We start from the raw sequence: 20,446 nt of genomic DNA on the forward strand, positions 1-20,446 counted from the left end.
AAAAGTTTTTTGGTACAGAAAAAAATACACATCAATACTATTATGTAAAAGCACTGAAGGCTTATGTATTTAAAAAAAATAAAAAAATAAAAAGTCATCCACTTTCACCCGGTGCTGCATATGGTTCCCAAATTTAAACAAAAAAAAAAAAGAAAAAAAAAAAAAACCCTATTAAATATAATTATTCCAGGCTGATGGCTGTGCATAGTGGTCACAGCTCTGAAACCTCTGAGTCACAGGATACGCTGTTACTTCAGTGGTAATGGGAAACATGACTCCTCTTTCTCGCTTGCTGCTGTGATTGAAGGCACTGACCTGTCATACATTTATAATAGGGGAGCAGGTGTGGCAGTGATGGACCTTAATTTCCTTTAATAAACCTTTTATGTGCCACACTCTTACTGCCACACTGTGCTCTCCAAGGTCCTGCTCATAATAGGTTCATTACTTTTGATTACTATAGCCCATTGAAACAAACAACTCCCAAACACTATAGATTACATTCTGTAAAACTAATGTCCTCGATTAGTTCATTACACTCTTCCACAACACAACAACCAGCACATTTAACAACAGCTCTTGAAATATAAAACTATTAAAAGTGCCAGTAATGTTTTGGGCTCTCTTAATGACATGGCTCCATTTAATTTGTATATATTTAGTTACCACAAGTAAGTTGTTTACAGTGTTACAAGTAAATGTGCAACAACCCTGTCAAAAATCTTTGTGTCGTTTTATGACACTTCCATTTTGTTCACTCTATAATCACTCAATCTTAGTGTACCCTGTCCTACTGATTAACCTTTCATACATTTAAAAACAGTGACACACTGTAGATACAGTGACTTTTTGGACTTTAATTTTCATACATTTACATCATTGTTAATTCTGCAATAGCGCTTGTAGTATAAGTACTCCAGTATACCAGTGGTGGTTTCCTATTAAAGCAATTACAAACAATTTTAGGGAAGCAATTGCGGTAACATTTTTCTAATGTTTTACACCCTGAAACAAATGAGTATTCAGTTAAAAAATTGAGAGCCATTGAATTAAAACAAAACAGCAAAACATGTGAGATCCTTCCAAAATAATTTGATACACACCCAACTGTATTTAGTTACCGTGTAGAGTAACCTCATCTAGAAGATAGGGTATGGTTCAGTCACTGAACAAGGCTGCTAATTTCTTTCTATTAAATGTTATTGTTGTTAAGGCTTTCCTATTGAAGTATTTTTGTGTTAAATAAATCAATTATCTTCTAACAAATATTTAACATGTTTCAGAATATCAAATTACTGTCCTCTTTGAACACCAGATGCTTTGTTTGACTAATCCTCTTAGAAATTATTAATAATAAAAAAAAAAATAATAATCTAATTATAAATTCTTTCATCTTATTTCTCCACCCTTTGTGACTACAGAAACAATACAAATGTCTGAAAATAGATTACAAATAAGTGTACAATTATTCAATGGCTGGTTTTGTTGGACACTCTGATGCAACTATCTGCAAACTAATCATACTTATTTTGTATAATTCCATAACTTATATATATGCAAACATTATTGAAAATAGTTAATTAAACAGTGATGTACAGGCAGGACTGGTATACTATAGTAGCAGAACTACATGTTTAAAGATATTAGCAATTACTGTAAGTCCAGTATGTCAAGGTTCACTGCTTTAACAAAAATCAGATATGTGTATATAAGACAAAATATGTAACAACTGGTTATAAGGAAAATAAATTAATGAAACATTTGCTTCCGTGTGTGTACAGTATCTGTGTGTGTGTGTATGCGTAGATTGATATATGCATGCTATTTAAACAAAACTGAAACAAATGGTGCATTTAATTTGTGAGACATAAAATAACGAACAATCATAAGATAGAAGAAATGTTGCTTTTGCGTGGCACTTCATATTTTGTACCATTATGATCTTTCAAGTGGATGATCTCATGCATGCATAAAGAAACATAGTGTATAGTGGATATATACACAGTATATCACAGTCCCAGAGACAGGCTGCATGTTTTGGATAGTACTATTTAGTCATTATGCCACTCAATTCTATAGCTCATTTATTTGTCTAAATCCACAATATATCATTATGGTATGCCCCAGTATTTAATTTTACTTGCCTTCAACATTTTCACAAACCATTTAACCAATATAATGTTTAATTCTTCGGTCACTCTCTAAGATTGCTTATTTAGGCAGACTAGATATGAAGATTAGCCACAGTGGGTGATGTGTACAGTGTATCTGAAACGTAGAAGATTAGATATATACCTACATAGCTCTGAATGAAAAAAAAAAAAAAAAAAAATAATTAAAAAAATCATGTCAACAGCAAACCTTGTCATTCTGCAGTTTAAAGGACATTTTTTTATTTTTATTTATTTTTACAAGGAATTATTTTAATGGCGTCTGTTTTTTTCACAGGATATTAAAAAAGCCAGTAAAACATTATCGCTAGCACACAGGATCAACAGTCTAATATATCTGCATAATGAATGAGAAAAGAACAGAAGTTGCCATATGCACTTCCCACTTATCTATGATATCCGGTGCTAGACTGAAACATCACCTATAATCTTATAATGCAACAGCAATAACATATACACATACTGACAAAAACAAGTTCCTTATGGATATCAAATCCATAGATTATAGTTTCACAGTTTTGTGGTTGAATGGTTAACCACTATTTCTTCTAACTCTGCCCCTTCTTACCTTTGTTTGCCTACAGGTTGATTTACAAGTTGTTCCAGAGAGTTCTAACTTCTCACTACAACTGTAAGTCTGTGACTGCTTCAGTATGCAGGGGTGAAATTCATTCTCTGTGGACAGAAAATATATATTCAATAGATTTCAAGGTTATGAAATATTACAGTTTCTTAAACAATATGTAAATACCAAACATGTAACAAATATCCCCTGCATTATACTAACCTAATACACCTCTATTGAACATTTCAATTAGTTACAATTTGAATTTGAATTTGTTCTAAAAGCTGTAATGCATGTGGACTATTTCAATACCCAGTACAATGCAGACAAAATATGAATGAAAAGAGACCACCTAGTCCATTTAAGCTCACCCAGTTCTTAGCAGCTGATTGATCTCAAAACTTGGTCAACGATCCAAGTGACTCTGCCTCAACAACATGACTAGGTAACTCATGCTATACTCTCACCACTCTCTGTGTGAAGAATTGTCTCCTCCCCTCTGTTCACTTTAAATCTATCTCCACTTAATTTCAAATTGTGTCCTCTGGAAGAGGTTTCTGTGCTGTGCTTACAGGTATTGGTTAGGGGTAACTATGTTTCTGTGCTGTGCTTAAAGTATTGGTTAGGGGGTAACTATGTTTCTGTGCTGTGCGTAAAGTATTGGTTAGGGGTAACTATGGCTTGATTTACATGTACTTCAAATTCAACTCTACATTCATGACTGTGTGACGTCACGCAAATACATTGTGAAACAGCAAAAGGACGTCCTATTGGCAGTAAGACTTTAAATAAAAATAGCTGTAAAAACCTATGGAAACTGGAGCAGGAATCGTGACTGTGACTCACAAGGTTTCAGCAGTCAAGATCCCATTTTTCTGACTTAATCTCGCGTTATCTCCAGCAGAAAGGCCGTACAAAACATAACCACCACCCAAACGAGCACGCGCGCACACACACACACACACACACACAATAAAATTATATACTCATACCTACAACCACAGGTACATTTTAAACTCCATCAATTATTATAATTAAAGACAAACTATCAAATACAAGTCAGTAGTTCTAGTTAAGCACATCATATCAAACATCTGCACAGCCGAAACGTATTTAAATGAACAATTAAACATAAAAGGGTTTATTTTCTAACTTTACCACATGTAAAGCACTACTTCGAAAAATGAAAAACTATAATAAAATAAACATTTCAAAAGAAACTAGTGTGTAAACAGGCATATGCATCTAAAATGAAAGTAACATATGGTTTATATTTCGTGTGTGTCACTCGCAGCTTAGAATCCAAGTTGAGCTGCTGCAGCCTGCATCTTTTCAGTTTTCTGATCAAAATTTTTCTGCTGAAGCGGTGGCTAGCTTCAAGATGAAATCTCTCCTACCTTGTACAAAATGAAGGAATTGATGGCTGCCAGGTCCAGAAGAGATAACAACAGGCTTGTATGTGTGTGTATATATATATATATATATATATATATATATATATATATATATATATATATATATATATATATATATATATATATATATATTTTTATTTTGTAGGGTTATATTCAAAATAAAAACGTATATGGTTCTAGTGTTAAGGTAACTTTTAGATGTTCCACAAACACACACACACACACACACACACACACACAAATATAAATTTAAAGTAGTAAAACTACTAATTAACTAATTATATTTTAGATAATTTTGTGTGTGTGTGTGTGTGTGTGTGTGTGTGTGTGTGTGTGTGTGTGTGTGTGTGTGTGTGTGTGTTGGAAAGGTAACCAGACAAACAAGTAGCTAACGTGCAGCGTAATTCTGAATGTGTGCGACAACACGCGAATTCATTTCTATTTTAAATGTTTTTATCTTCATGGCAACGCATGAAGCTCTCCTCATGATATTCAGAGTCGTTCTGAACAGGTTGTAAGGAAAACTGTCATGACTTGTGCATGTAAACGCTGCCTATGTGAACTCCTTATAAGATTTTAAAGACTTCAGTCATGACTCTCAATTTTTTCTTTATTCTAGGCTGTCTATCTTCATATTTCATTCCTTTAAGCCCTGGGATTAGTCTGTTTGCTCTTCACTGGACTCTTTCCAGGGCCACAATGTCCTGTTGGAACTGTGGTGACCTGAATTGAGCACAGTACTCCAAATGCTGTCTCACCAGTATATTATACAACCTTTCTGTACCCTACACTTTAGGCAATACGCAAACATTATGTTCACCATTTGGATTGCTTCTTTCTCTTGGCAAGCCTGTTCCAGTTCTATAGACCTCCCATTTGTATTTGGATCCTACATTTTTGTGACCGGCATGTAACACCTTACATTTGTTGACATTAAACTTAATTTGCCATGTTTCTGCCCAGTTCTATGAGATTGTAGATGTGTCAACCACTCCCCCAAGCTCTGTGTTGTCTCCAAATTTGACAAGTTTGCTAATTATCCCTCAGTCTAAGTTGTTGATGTAGATATGGAACGACAGGGGTTCAAGCACACTATCATTGAATCTACATTTTGAAAGAATTTTTGGCTATTTTAAACAGGCTACCAAGTACAAATACACTTTACAGGCTTTACAAAATGCAACACTCATATCATGAGTATTCTTTTAAGCAATGCTATACAAGAACAAAGGAGAATGAGCATGTGCTATCTTACAAAGAGAAGAAAACAAATTAAAGAACTGAAAAGAGCTGTGTGTTGTATTATGTAATGCTGATATTTTATCTTTTACAGCATGTTACTAAAGATGTCAGAAATCTAATTGCATGCTTATAATTAATGTAAACCACCCAAGAGTTACAAGGCTATCACTAGTAAGTTCTGCTTGTAGATCAGAGTCGCTATTACAGCTTGTATGTGCGTGCCATCGCTTGTGGACACAGTCTAAAAAACTGCTAAGAAATATCGAAATCACTGTGGCGTGTAGCTGTAACATATTAAGTATACAGATTATAATGTCTGTGTCATTTGCATATGAAAAGAATTCCCAGAGGTATGTCATCTGCTGAATCATATATATTTTTTTCACATATATATATATTTTTTTTCTGTTTCTTGAGTGCTTTCTCAAGGGGAAAGCAGCTTCCTGATGCTTAGTGTCTATGTGGTAACCATGACGCTGACCGTCAGTGGCATTACCTCTTTGCCCTAACCCCATCTGCTGTCTCTCCCATCCCATAAGGCTGAGGGTGCAAAGAGCACAGCTGAGGGGATCCTACTAAAACAATCTCACTCTCTGCTCAGCTTGTTGGATGCAAATAAACCAAAACCAAAATAGAGAATAGCTCTATATAAAATTTAAATGACTTAGTTAACACTTTGTAAATACGGTCCTGTATACATATATATATATATATATATATATATATATATATTTATTAGTAGTGCAGTGTTTCAAAGATTCCAGAATAAGAGATGTTGGTAGGAGACTTATCTCTGTGTTGTAAATGAGGTAGTGATGTTAAGGAAATGATGCATCAGTTCTGTAACTGTTTATCCAAATGAGCCTGGCTGTTTTGTACAGTGGTTAAGATCTGGGCTGATATGCCCAAGGTACTGAGTTTCTACCCAGTCTCTCCTGTGTATTGGGTTGCCACACAATTTTTATCCCCACATCCGCTTTAGGAACACCTGCCTCAAAAACAGTATTATTAACCTAGCAGTGTTTCTTTGTAACTTTAAAAACAACATTGTAAAATGTCTGTCCTTGCAGTTTTCATTAGCAGAGTATTTAGTCTGCTTCAATGGCACAGATGAAGTTTGTCAATGTGAATTCCAATAGGACCTATTTTACAACATTTTGCAATATAGAATTTGACTATGCAAATCAAGCTTAAAAAGAGTGAAGTTGTATTACTTTGCATCATGAAAACTTAAAAAAAAAAAGTAGTTTACTTTTGCCAATGCATTACTTTAATAATACAAAAATAAGCTACAACACTAAACAGGATTTATGCATGTAATAAGGATTTGCAATTACACTTGGAGTGCAGCTTTTATCTATGTAAGACTGATATTTTAACTTAAACAAACTGAACTGGACTGTCTTAAAAAAAAAAAAAAAACACAAGCTTATTTGTCTTGGGTGCAGTATCTGTACCTCAATGGCATATGACAGTGACTAAGGTATTGCGTTCATTGAAGTCAGCGCACTTACTACGTTCTTTCATGTTCTCCAAATGTAAAAAAAAAACACTACATTTAATAAAATACCACTTGTGTATTCTTTTCGCAAATCAAGGTTGATTTACTTTAGTGTTTTAAAACTATGACAGCACAAAAGTTTATAAACTGTTTGGTGTTACCCTGTGTGAGAGTAGTTCAAGTAAAACATTACGGTCAGTACTCACCTGCAGTGGGTCATCTACAAGGATATGAACTCAGGCAATGCCTATGGCTAAACAAATCTATGCTTTTACAACTCTTTGTTAATTTATTTGGCACATTCTATAGCTTTCAGCTTCATGCCCTGTGGCATAAGTAAAATAAATATCTGCCTACTTCTCTTAGTGTTTCAAGATACTGTGCTGAATCTGCCCTGAAGGTCTCATGTTCAGTGACACTTTAGTAATGATTTTTAAGTATAACTTTAAAAACGGGCCTTTACTTTCTTTCCTTTTGTACTAGTGCAAAGCTTTTCCACCATTTTTTCAGACGTCAAAAAACAAAAATGCTTTAAAAATACAGTCAATTCTCGTTAATACGAATTTCAAGGGACCAGGGAAAAAAAAAAAAAAAAGGTCTTATTAAGAATCTAGAGCCAAATGCATACTGTCAGTTTTTTCTGAAATTACAATAACACTCTAATCAAATTTAAATTACAGAACAATGAAAAGTATAATACATTTAAAAGTACTGTGCATTTTATGGAAAATACAGCAGTAAGTGAATGTTTTAAAAGTATACATAGCAAATTAACTGCATTTGAAACCTGCATGTCCCATTCCGATCACAAGCATTTTTAAACCACAAGCTCAGTGTCCTCAACATCAGGTTATTGAGCAAATCAGCAACATTGATGACTTGCATCCAGTTTGCTATTTATAAGCCTGTACTATTGAATCCCGTTTTTTTAGAATGGTGGACAAAGTGTTTGTGAGAATGTTGAAATCTGTAGCAGCATCTTTCTTTTTCTTTTACTATGGTGCATTATCAACCACTTTACACCTCTACTTTCGTCTGCAAGGATAGTGCACATTTTTGCATAAGCACTATGGCGACTCGAAACGCTTCGACCTATAGTCCCCAAACAGCAATAAAACACAGTACAGAAGCACTAATGTGGATGCAACGTTTCCCAATATACTTTACACTCAGAGGTTTGAAATAGGGAATTTCTTTGTTTCTTTGTCACATATTTCTTCCCTGAGAGGGCTCCAAAATAATTTGTACTAACAGGCAATTCGTTGCCGGGACCTTGTAGATTATTCATACTATCAGGAAATGTGTCTAGTCTGACTTCATTTGAATGAGAATTCACTGTAGGAAAAACTATTTTGGTGCAGGCAAGAGGAATTACATTGTAAGTGCTGGGTTATTTCGTGGTTGACTAGCAAAAACAGAACAAAATAATTGGCCCTGATATATTATTGTGATCACTGTAAAACTATTAAAAAATGTATTTCAATATACATGGCAGTGTGTAACACACATATCGGTATTGTTTTTTTGTAATTAAACAAAGCAACACCAACCCCCCCCCCCCCCCCCCCCCCCCCCAAAAAAAAAAAAAAAAACGAGTGAGCAGATGGTCTTTATCGGTCCAGAAATAAATGTTTTTAAAAACAGCAGAGCACTGCATGTTCTGCAACTGTCACGACTAGATAAGAGTTTATTGTGATTACTGTATAAAACTATGTAGAAAAAACAATGAATAAATAAAGATCTGGTGTGTAATTAGTGCAGATATGCTTTATTTTGATAAAGGCCTATTTACTCTTTATAAAAGATAATCAGTTTGTCTTGAATTATGAGTTTGGGCAAATTTGAAAATGTACTCTGCAAGGTCAGTGTCTCAAAAAGCGTTTTTTTTACAGCAGAACATTGAAAGAAGGGTTAAAAATGGAATGTATTTAATTATGGAATGAATAGAATTATAATGCGCCTGCAGCAAGTTTTCCTCCTTATTTATTAAGCCAGCTGATAGGCCAGGTTTGATGAGGCACTTCTGGTATAATTGAGTCATCACACAAAGAGGGTTTCTCGCATTCAGAGTGGTTTTATCAGCAGCAAACAGACCTGATTACTGGCAATTACACTCTGATCTGGGGATGGGAGAAAAAAGGGTGAATGTGCGGGGTAGCTTCCGTGTTTATAGTTTCCCCAGGAATAATTTCCACATTCATTTCACATGCTAAGTGTTTTTCATTTCAGCATAATAAAGCATAAACAGGGCGAGATGGTACAATTTACTTTAACATTTCCTTGTAATGAATGTGTAAGTGCACTGCAACTGAAAATAATTATAGATGAAACATATAAGCAGTTTGCCTTGTTATAAACAGCATGCCCTTCCTTTGTGGCATAATTCAGAAATGTATCAACTAAATTGTCTGAAATAAGTACTAATACCAATTATGCATGGATAATTGGGGAATAATAAATATAGGATTATATGAGTTTAAAAAATAAACATCAACAAACAGATAAAGTGAATAACTATTTTATTTTGTAAATAAAATACAGTGGGTTCACACAGTCTGCTTGCAGTGAGTCACTGCATAGTGTATGCACATTTTATTGGCTACCAGCAGGAATTAGGCCCAGAGACCGAAAACTGCAGTTTTAAGCATGTATGTGTACGTTCATTTAACAAAATAAACAAGGCATGAGGGCCGAAATAAAAGGCTTAAACAAAATAATAACAATGTGTCAGCTGGGCATTAGCTTTCACTACCACATTGACAAACAACACAAAAATCACAGCACTCAAGCACGCACGCACGCACGCACGTACCAAATTCCTCAAATAAACAAAGAAAGGATGTATGGATTTTTTTATGCATGTGGCCACTCCCCAATTAGAATCAATTACCACATCTGTGATTGCTGGCAGGGACAGATTTAACCATCCCTGCCAACCTTACATTCCCACACATACACTATTTACAGCAGCAGGGCTTCTGTCCTGTCACAGGTCACATCACAGGATGTGGTAACAAAGTAACCTATGATCACTATAGAAGACAGAACATATGGTCAGAAGCACCACACTGCATTTTTTTCTATGTCTAAATGGTATTCTAGGTGAATAAAACTTATTTTCACTTAAGTAACAATTATCAGACCAGTATAGACTTTTGAATCTTCTAGTCTGTAACAAAAACATTCCTATTTCAGTCCAGGGTGATAAACTGCATTTTGGTGTTAAAAGGGATGTAAAGGAAATTACATGATTAAAGTATTACATGCCTGGTTTCATTATCAAATCAAACCAAAGGCAGAATAAAACCATATTAAAAAGACTGTTAACTACCAAGCCCTTCTCCTTTGAGATATATATTTTTTTAATCTTCAGGGCAACTGTGATTTCTGAAATATCACTCCAGCTTTGCAGCATTCATGCCAGAAAACAGTGTTTCCTGATTATGACAATTGGGACTTTTAAAGGGAGTGCTGCTTTTTTTTTTTTATCACTTCCACAAAGCAGGACAACTTCGTTAAAAACTGACATCAAGAATTCTAAAAACACAATGAAGATGAATGCTTACTACTGTAAACTCAATAGTTTGGTTTGATGGCATAACTACAACACAAGACCAGTTATTGGATGGACTTAGCAGACAGCACATGAATGAATCACAGGTTGACACCCTCACAATAGCCACTTATTAATTATGTATTCTTATTCCATCTTATTCCAAATAGTGTAATACTGGGGTTTTTTACTAGACTCAAAACAAACTGGAAACGCGATGTCTCGGTAGGGTTCCAAAATCCCAGTTTGCTTTAAATATTAACATGTTCAAAATTCACCATCAATGGATAAAATAGTAGTTAATCATCAACCAAGTGATGAGTCAGTCAGAACTGTAAGGCAGTACAAACAGATGATTTGACTAAACATTCCAACTAGAAAACAATTGAGTGCGAACAGCCAATCAGCTTCCAGATCTATTTTCTATTTTCTATTTTGCATAGCTGCCCGCTGCAATGTTGAAGTGCTTAACTGTGAATTAAATTATAAATCAATCCACGCATAAATACCAGCTTTTTCCCTTAACATTCTAATAACAACTAATCCTATAACATAAAAAGCTACTTAAACATTGATACCACGAATGTCAATTTTGATTTACTGGGAAACATATACTGGAGTGGGTAAATTTGCCATCCTCACTGACTACAAACAATCCAGCTGCCGACATCTGCAACAACAAATTCCCAGTACTAAAACTAATAAAGAAAGATATCAATGTACAGTAACATGAGCTTCAAAACTTGGAACTGCAAAAAAATGAACTAAGAACAAGACAACAAACTATATGGTCAGTATCACTGTATAAGAGCAACTACTGTTCAGTTGCTTTCTGACGCTGATCTAGAGACAAGGGAAATCATGTCTGGGACAGGACACTATAATGAAGGCTCAATTCGCAGCTACTGGACAGCAAATCAACAGGAAAGACACGATTGGTTCACAATTCTGTCATCAGCTCGATCCAAACAACACCCTGCCTGAAAACCAACCAGTCAAACTGCCAACCCTGTTTCAGTCCTTTCCGCACCAGCCAATCCACTCCCTTCCAGCTTGAATGACGCCTCGCCTCCAACAACAAGTTTTGAGTCCGAAGCTATAGTACACAGACTATTCAACAATCCTACAGTTAATTTATCTGGCAAAGTTAGACCCCAATAAATAAATATGTTAGCCAAATAATAATAATAACAACAGTTTTCTCTAAGTGTATGTCTTTTTTTTTATGTTAGGGACTATTTTCCTCAGAGGAAGGTTACCCGGCAAAATATCAGAAGTTCAAGGAAAATATAGCTTTAAAGTTTTTTTTAAAGAATATAAAGAAATAAATCTCTCGATGTGTGCTCTACTGTGTGGTAGATGACCTTGCAGTGCAAGAACCGATGGAGACAGAATGGATCCCCAACAGTTCGCCACCAACACTAACGGCGGTCGTGCAGGGGGGTGCCAGGCCTGCAGGACAGGACACAAGGATACAACGGCTGACGAAAATGATGGAAAAGGATCGGCCAGATGCCTACTTGGATGTGTTGGAGGCTATGGCAAATTCTGCCGGGTGGTGCCAAGCTCAGTGGGCTAGCTACTTCCTGCCACAGCTGACGGGGGAGGCACAGGCAGTGGCTAGGACCCTGGATCTGATGGCAATGATCGACTTCCCCACGCTGAAGACGGCCATACTCAACTGAGTAGGGGCAACTCAAGAGGGCTACCATTGCAAATTCTGTGAGGTCTTCTCAGCAGAGGAACATCCCAGGGCCATCGCTCACTGCTTGTAGGATTACACCTGGGGATCACTGAGCCTGGGGGTGACTACCACTGCCAGGCTGGTGTAGGTGATTCTATTCAAGCAATTCCTGGAGTGCTTATCATCGGGGCCGTGCCTGTGGGTGCAATGGAAGGTACCCAGAACCCTGGATTGGGCAATCCAGCTAGCAGAGCAATACCAGGCAGCAGAACCAACGTCCTCTAACCTGCCTGGAAACAGCTGTACTCCAGCATCATCCACTCTACTGGCCCCAGGGAGGGAGAAGGGACTGGGGGGAGGGGTAGCCAGGTATGTGGACGGAGTGTAGCAGCGGGAGCTCCCGGCCCGAGAACTGGGACAGGGTGGGGTCACCACGGGCTGCTGCAGTGTTGGACCGTTTTTGCGAATGCTGCGGGGAATGCCAAAAGGCCAGTCCTAGAGCTGTCCCATGGGCCCCACTGGTGCCGTTGCCACTAGTGGAAGCTCTCTTTGAGCGTATTTGAGTAGATATAGTTGGAAATCTAGAGAGGAGTGCAGCGGGATACATGCACCTATTTTGGATTATGTTACACATTATCCTGAGGCCATTCCCCTCCACTCTGCGTCTGCTAAATCTGTTGCCAACAAGCTTGTGAAGATTTTCTCCTTGGTCAGAATCCCCAAGGAAATACTGAATGACCAAGGCACCAACTTTATGTCCCGGCTAGTCTGTGGAACATGTAAACTTTTGGGGATTAAGACTATCAAGACCTCGGTTTACCATCCCCAGTCCGATGGTCTTGTGGAGCATTTTAATAAGACCCTCAAAAACATTTTATGTAGATTTATTACTAGTGGCGTGCACTATTGGGACCAGCTGACCCCCCCCCCCCCCCCCCCCCCCCGCACAAACATCTTGAGTCTGTGGGAATGTAGACAATAGACAGGAGACCCAATACAACAGCGTTAAACACATTTCAGCTGGGATAAAGTGCTTCCATTGTTACCCAGCTGAGTCTAAACTTCTGGCTAAGTGGCAAGAACCTTTTGAGATTACACGGCGGACTGGGGCGGTGGACTATGAGATCTGCCAGCCGGAGCGACAGAGAGAAAAGCACATTTATCATGTAAACGTCTTTAAGCCCTGGCTACAACATGAGCCATTGTTAGTGGCACAAGCAGATGACGTCACTGACCTAGGACCTGATCTTTCTGTATTGGTAAAAACAGGATTGGTACAGATTGCAGACAATCTGACACCAACACAGAAATGTCTCGGACTAGGGTGTTGGTGGCGGAATGTCCTGATGTGTTTACTTCTGTCCCGGGGCAAACATCACATTGGAAGTTGAGCCAGGGATGCCAGTTCGCCAGAGGCCGTAACGGCAGGGAATTAAAAGTGGAGATTGATGAGATGCTCAAGCCTGGGGTAATATAGGAGTCCCAGAGCGACTGGAAAAGTCCAGCTGTTTAGTGGATGAGCCAGATGGATCGACTTGATTTTGCATTGACTTCAGGTGAGTCAGTGAAAAATCAAAGTTTGATGCTTATCTCATGCCCCGGGTAGATGAGTTGCTGGAGTGACAAGCCAGGGTTGTGCAGTCCGGATTTCAGCAGGTGGTTTACCCTGCAGACGGATGCGTCAGAGACAGGTCTCAGGGCAGTGTTGTCTTAGGAGGTGTGGGGAAGCGAGCACCCGGTCCTGTACATCAGCAGAAAGTTCCTTCCCCCCAAGAAAGACCACATTACCACTGAGATGGAGTGCCTGGCAGTAAAGTGGGCAGTCAAGGCATTCCGGTACTACCTCCGAGAGCGATACTTCACCCTGGTAACACATCATGCCCCTTAGCATGGCTTCACCAGATGATGGACAACAACGCCAGGATCACAAGAACAAGACAACCAAGCATGGTTGAGGAAGACAGCCACTATTAAAAATAATAGTAATTATTACGTACCTGAGCGGGATGTGTGTAGTTAGCTGGGGAAACCTGGGCAACCCCACAGAGTACAGTGAGGTGATAGCAAAGCATAGACTGAAGACCTGAGCCATATGACTAGCGGCGGTTGGGGATGCTACAGAAAGCAGCACCTTTCATTTTGTAGTTTTGATAACATTGTTTTATTTTCCTTTTTTGTTGTGCATTTTGTTTTGATTATTATTTTGGGCACCTGAATAATACAAAAATCTGTTGATTTTATACAAAAATATTAATTTAGTCTAAGATCATGTGGGCCCTCTGTATATGTGTATGTCTGTATGTGTGTATGTAGTTCAACAAAACAATAAACCTTTAAAAATAAACAGTATTAGTTTTGTTGGATGCAAAAAAACAAAAACAAAAAAGTTTACCACTGTATTTGCAAGGACCTTTTATCTGCTCCAACAGCTTACAAGGAGCTACATGTTAATTATATGAATATTGTTGTTGCAGTCCATATAATGTAATTATATTAAACAAGTGACAAACGCTCCATTTCTAACCTTATCTGGTGCTTGTATTTAATTCAGTTTATATTTTGTATACACAGTATATACATTATTACTTTTTTGCTATGATTAAAACAATTTTCTTTTCCTCTTCAGAAAACTGCCAGCTGTCCCTAGTAGTACATTTTGGGTTCAGCTGCGATTGCTAGGAGTGGAGAGTCTTGGTTTTCATAAGATGCTTTTGAACTAGTTTCCCTGAGATGAAAAATGGTTCTTAAAATCAAGTTGATCAAAAGTTCACATAAATTAAAACATAAATAACATTCCTTAAAAACACAGAGCAATATGTACAGTACAATGTCATAACAGTACTATATTATATGGCCTGATTATGTTGACACACTGTGTGCCTTTTACTGTTATTTTCGTTCTTTATTCTAAAAACACCCACTGTCATACAAAAAGGCCAGTAATAAATCTATTGTCTCAGCAGTAAAATGCTATCCGGATACTTAGTTTTCAGCCCACACTTTTTCTCTGAATACAAACAGGCACGCTCCAATTACAAAACAATCTTGATACTGGTTGTACTTGAATCTGTTCCAGTGCTTTAGGCCCTCTAAAGAAGAAAGTTTATCACGACAGCAGTTTTTAAAGAACCAGTGATTTAACACTGATTCCTAATCAGATTGTACAGAAATGAACAGCTCGCATGGCAGCTGTACTTTTCCCAGGGTTAATTACCTTTTACTGCTCTCTCCTAATGAGTCAGCTGTTCCTGTCATTAAACAACTACACTCTGTTCATTTAAGCATCTTCATCGTGAACAAATACAACTAATATATGTTTACTTTATGAACAATAGGGGTTGGCGGGGGGAGGGGGGTAATCTCCATACAAAACAATATAGTGTATAAATATATATTTTTTTTCCGTTAAAAACTGAATTTTGCAGTACAGTGAACTACGGATGGCTGCCAGATCTCCTTTGAAATTTGGGTCACATTAGACCTCTACTGCTGTTTTACTTTCAGCTGCAAACCTTAATTTATATTAATGCAGATGGAAAATTGAGTTGCTCACTTCCAAAAAGACAGTACTCAAATCAAACAGGGAATACAACCAAACTGGTAACATCCTGGGCCTGGTGAGGCTGCAGATTTCTCTCTCGGGCCAATGTCTTACAAATTCTGATGAGGTCCGAGCAGCCCTCTTATGGGCTTCATTTAAGGGCTTTGGTTCTAACCAAGACAAGATTGGCTCTCACACTGGTTTTCCTAGAAGGCTGATTCATCATATTGAAAGGGACCATGAATTAAATTTGGCTTTATAAAAATGCTGGTTAAGAACTGTGAAATTTGAAAAGCTCAGTCAAGAAAACAGAAAATGTCTTGGACTGTACGATATCAGAGCACAGAATATTTTAAGTGATTTCCGCAATGTGTGACAAAATCCCTTGGCTACCTGGATTACACACCATAGTCCTTTAACTCATGCCAGTATAAATCCGTGTTAACTCAGATTTTCCTCTGACAGAAAAATTCCCAGTCCAAATAAGCTTAGTCGAACATAAGTATTTATAGGAATTAAAGAGGGCTATAATAGAACATTGAAGAACCAGAGAAAGTTTGTTCTTATTATGGGTTTATTCTTTAGGGTTGGAGAAGTATTGCTCAGTAAACGTTGCCAAATATGTAGCTGCTCTGTAGTTATTTGTTGCTAAGCCGCAGTCGATGCAAATTAAAGCTTCATCTTCTTTTAAAAACACAATCTTAAAATATAACATTTATTATGATCCATGCTAATGAGTTTTAAAGGAACTGCTACCATAATGCAACTGGTTTATTTCAGTTTCCCATGACTTTCTAAACAGGTGTTGAGTTCACCTAAATAGATACATGTCTTGCAGTTGTCTAACACCTGCAACATCTCAAAAGTTCTTGGTTAATGTAAGGAACCTTCTACTCTGTCTTTATATATGACCTATAATGTAAACTTTAGGTACAGCTTACAGTACATCAATACACTATGGTCTTTTGGCATCTGACCACATTGCATGCTAACTAAGCATGCATGAAAATATAAAATATTTAAAAAAAAAAAAAACCTGCATTAATGGAATCATTTTGAACAGCTGTAAATGCATTTGTAAATAAATACACAACTCCATACAGTATATTCTGTTGGAGAATTTAAATGTAAATATTAGGTGAATAATGCAGCAGTGGATGTCTTTAGAGAATGTAAGTCCCAGCTATCACACTAGTTTCATTCGCCCAACATTGCCAGTTAAGCCCTGACTGCACTGTGCTTAAAAGGTTAGAGGTTGGACAGAGAGTTTGAACCAAGCTTGCCAACTCAGCAGATGGTCCATGATTATGATTATATGCATCAATAAAATGAATAATCTTTAACAAAATGTAAATGTCTACTTAACTCCGAGGTTTAATAAAAAGATGGAAGTATAATATGTATTTTAACCCATCTTAATCCTCCATGATCCATGGCTACCGTACTGAACAGTCCAAAATCAGATACAGTAATAATGAATTTACATAATAACAGTATATTTTTCAAATACGTACGAAACTTTGAAACATAAAATTACTTTGCTAATTTTAACTAATACATTAATAGAATACATATGCTTGGTTATCAAATTTATACTGAACATATTCATTCATTAACTTGCTTCAGTGCTTTTTTTTCTACTGCAAGCCTTTCACAGAGTAGAAACTGAGGTCACTATTTTGTCTGAAAAGCTAATGATCATTGAATGCATGTTGCTTACAAATCTGTTACAAAGTGTAACTTTGCTGCCTTTACTTATACACAGCATGACCCAACTTTTCTTTTTACTTCAGGGTACATTTACTTTTCAAATCCAGAAAAAAAAGATTTTAACTGAAATGCATGGATTGTAAAGATTTCACAAATATGTAATAGGGAAGGTCAACAGGTAACTACAATTAATTTTAGTAATAATGCTTACACTTTTATTTACAACTCTAATTCTGCGTGTGGGCTTTCCCCCAGTATTTATATAGTTTATCTATTGCACTTTAAATGATAACAAAAATATATTGTTGTCCTTAGTAGAGTTAATAATACAAATATCCAGGTTATACATTTGAATACGTAAGAAAACTCTGTCCTTAATCCATGATGTGCATATCCGTTACACTGTAGACTACACAGAAAGAGAATTCAATAACTTTTCTCATTCGTAGATTATTTTTCATTTTCAGAAACATAAGCGATCATCCAAAAAAGGCTAAATATACATCAAATAGCAAAATCTCCAATGCTGCTAGAAAACATAATACAAACAAAGCCATGTGTAACTTCCTGTCTCCATACTTTGCAAGCAGAACCTAAGGGACTTTATTGATTTCAGCTAGTACAGTTTTTTCAACAAGCTTCACAGGGGTGCCTTTGTAACCGTAGAGTTCCACAGTGGGATTTTTACTTTTATCCCAGTTACCTGGGAATGAATAATACAAAATTACATGGTATAAGAGCTAATAGATAACTGGATTAATTGTGTCTTCTTTCTGTTCGCTGTCCCAGTAAACCTTTGGTAAAATAAAGGGGCACTTAGTAAAAGTCCTGAACAAGCTTCATAAGAAAAGAAATGGGTCATTTTTAATTGGAAATAGCATTGTTTGCAGAGAGCAAAAGTCCGGCTTTGTATTAAAAAAGAAAGTGTGAAACTTGAAATCATAAGCTACTGTAACTATGTTCATTTGATGAAAAAAAAAAAAAAAGTATAGTCCAAATCGTTGCTTTGTTTCAGTTCTGAGCAAAAGCAGGACTAGTTCTATGTCCTAGCGACGTTTTATATAGTACAAAGTTAAACAGTAAATTAGTATTACTGTTTATTTTGCAAGTGATAGCTTCTTTAGCTGGTATAACCTTTCCATAATCTGATTATCTGTTTAACTGAGAAAGACTCCCAAGCATAGGAGACAGAAAAAAAAGAAACTATACAAATTAACATTTTCTACAGGGCAAAATTGTTAGCCTGACTTACCGTGTCCCTTTTAGCCTTTGTTCTGCCTTTCATAGTAACATCAAGGAAGCAGTGATGTAGAAGAAAACAGAGGTGGGGTAGGTTAGTCCAATGTGTCGCTGTTGCGTGGTGCGCGGGGACACTGTGTGATATTCTAGTGAGCTGCTAAGCTTTTTTTTTTTTTGTGTGTAGCCTTTGTGTCATTCACTTAACGACCAATCTCATTAGCTGCCGGGGTACAATGGTCTGATACATTTTCTGTGTAAATACACCACATGGTGACCCTCAAGGTTAGACCTCTGAAGGTCTTTTTAATCACATAAAAGATGGATATTTAAAATAAATCATTAAGAAAAGAACAGATTGCTTTCAAAAAAGGACTAGATCTTCTTTACTTGAAAAAATAAAAGATAATAGCAATGCACACAACAACAAAAAAAAATTATAATCTTAACCACAATATGAAAAAGAAGTATGTGCTTTATCAGCATCCATTTTAATACCATAGGTATAGCATCTTGTTACATGGCAATTGTTTTCAGAAATAATAGTTGTCATGATTTCCTAACCCTTTGCTCCTTCAAGTTCAGAATTTGAAGGGGCAAAAAGTTAATGTTATAAAATGTGTAAGCTGAAATCTATGTTCTTATATACGTAGTTGTTATATGTTTCACTATATCCGGTACTTAAAAAGAAAATATTATTATTATTATTATTATTTATTATTATTATTATTATTATTATTATTATTATTATTATTATTATTATTTTTGTGACAATAAATAAAAATTCTTCATGTTGGAAAACTATTTTTTAATTTCTATAAGGTAAAGTAGTATCCATAGTAAAACAACTCTTTTGTTTAGAAACAACCATCTTTGTTGACAGAGACGTGTCTCTAGTCGATTAATATTATTATATTATTTATTATTATTTCCATTATTATTATATTATTCATAATAATAATAATAAAGTTATACAATATCATTTAAAAAAAACCTGTCAAAATACAGCAGATATTAATAATGCAAGAGTAGAAATGCATAAGATTTTGCAAACATTTTTTTATATTTCTGTCTCCCCCAGTGCTGTATTTATGGTACAGTCCTTTAATTCCCTGCAAAATGAATTACTGGAAGTACTAGCAGCTATGACAGCTGTCCATAAGCATCAGGGACATGTCTATTGGCCAACTTGACCCTTGTTAGAAAACAAAAAAAGAATACAGCAGTCTGGGACTGCTGAGCGAGGTCACTGGAGATTTTCCAGACAAACGCAAGACAGGGAAAGGGGAGAATAAAGAGGACAGGCTCTGAATCTCACTTTAACAGACCGCACACAATCTGGGCTCCCACAGAACGATCTCTGCCTGACCGCTTTCTATTTATCCCTTATCAGTGTTTACCAACCGCTAGTTTTCTTTCATTCACACTGTGAGGCAGTTCTCTTACTATCAGTCAACAGCTGACACCGTGGAACAGCCTCAAAGGCAAGAGGAAGGGATCAAAACTAAACCAAAGCTGTTTAAACAATACAACAGAGGAAATAAATTCATAAATCCTAATTCTTCCCCAACCCACAAGGGTACAAGCAGATCCTTTATAGTTAGTCCAACAAACAAAACCACCGCCAGTGAGGTAACATTACAATAAAGGTAAATGCTAAAATTTAAAAAAAGGTCCATGTAATTTTAATTAGAAACAAAGCTTAAAGCATCTGAATGCCAAAAGAATAAAACTTAAATACTGTGTCATAATACTTTTAAAAGCTTACTGCCTTTGTGTTTTCTTTTTTAAGAAGCCTGTTCAATTTTAAACTGTCATAATTGTTTAG

At 36.4% G+C, this 20,446-nt stretch overlaps 1 protein-coding gene across 4 annotated transcripts in view; it reads right to left on the reverse strand.

Moving 5' to 3' along the window:
• LOC121314373 (suppression of tumorigenicity 18 protein-like) overlaps positions 1-20,446 on the reverse strand; it is a 111,393-nt gene that overhangs the window by 37,634 nt on the left and 53,313 nt on the right. For all 4 annotated transcript variants that reach the window (XM_041247556.1, XM_041247554.1, XM_041247555.1 and 1 more), the window contains one exon: positions 2,740-2,846. In XM_041247556.1, coding sequence (XP_041103490.1) covers positions 2,740-2,846 — 107 coding nt within the window. The remainder of the gene's footprint in view (positions 1-2,739; positions 2,847-20,446) is intronic.

The sequence above is a fragment of the Polyodon spathula genome, chromosome 4 (assembly GCF_017654505.1).
Source record: "Polyodon spathula isolate WHYD16114869_AA chromosome 4, ASM1765450v1, whole genome shotgun sequence".
Lineage (NCBI taxonomy): Eukaryota > Metazoa > Chordata > Actinopteri > Acipenseriformes > Polyodontidae > Polyodon > Polyodon spathula.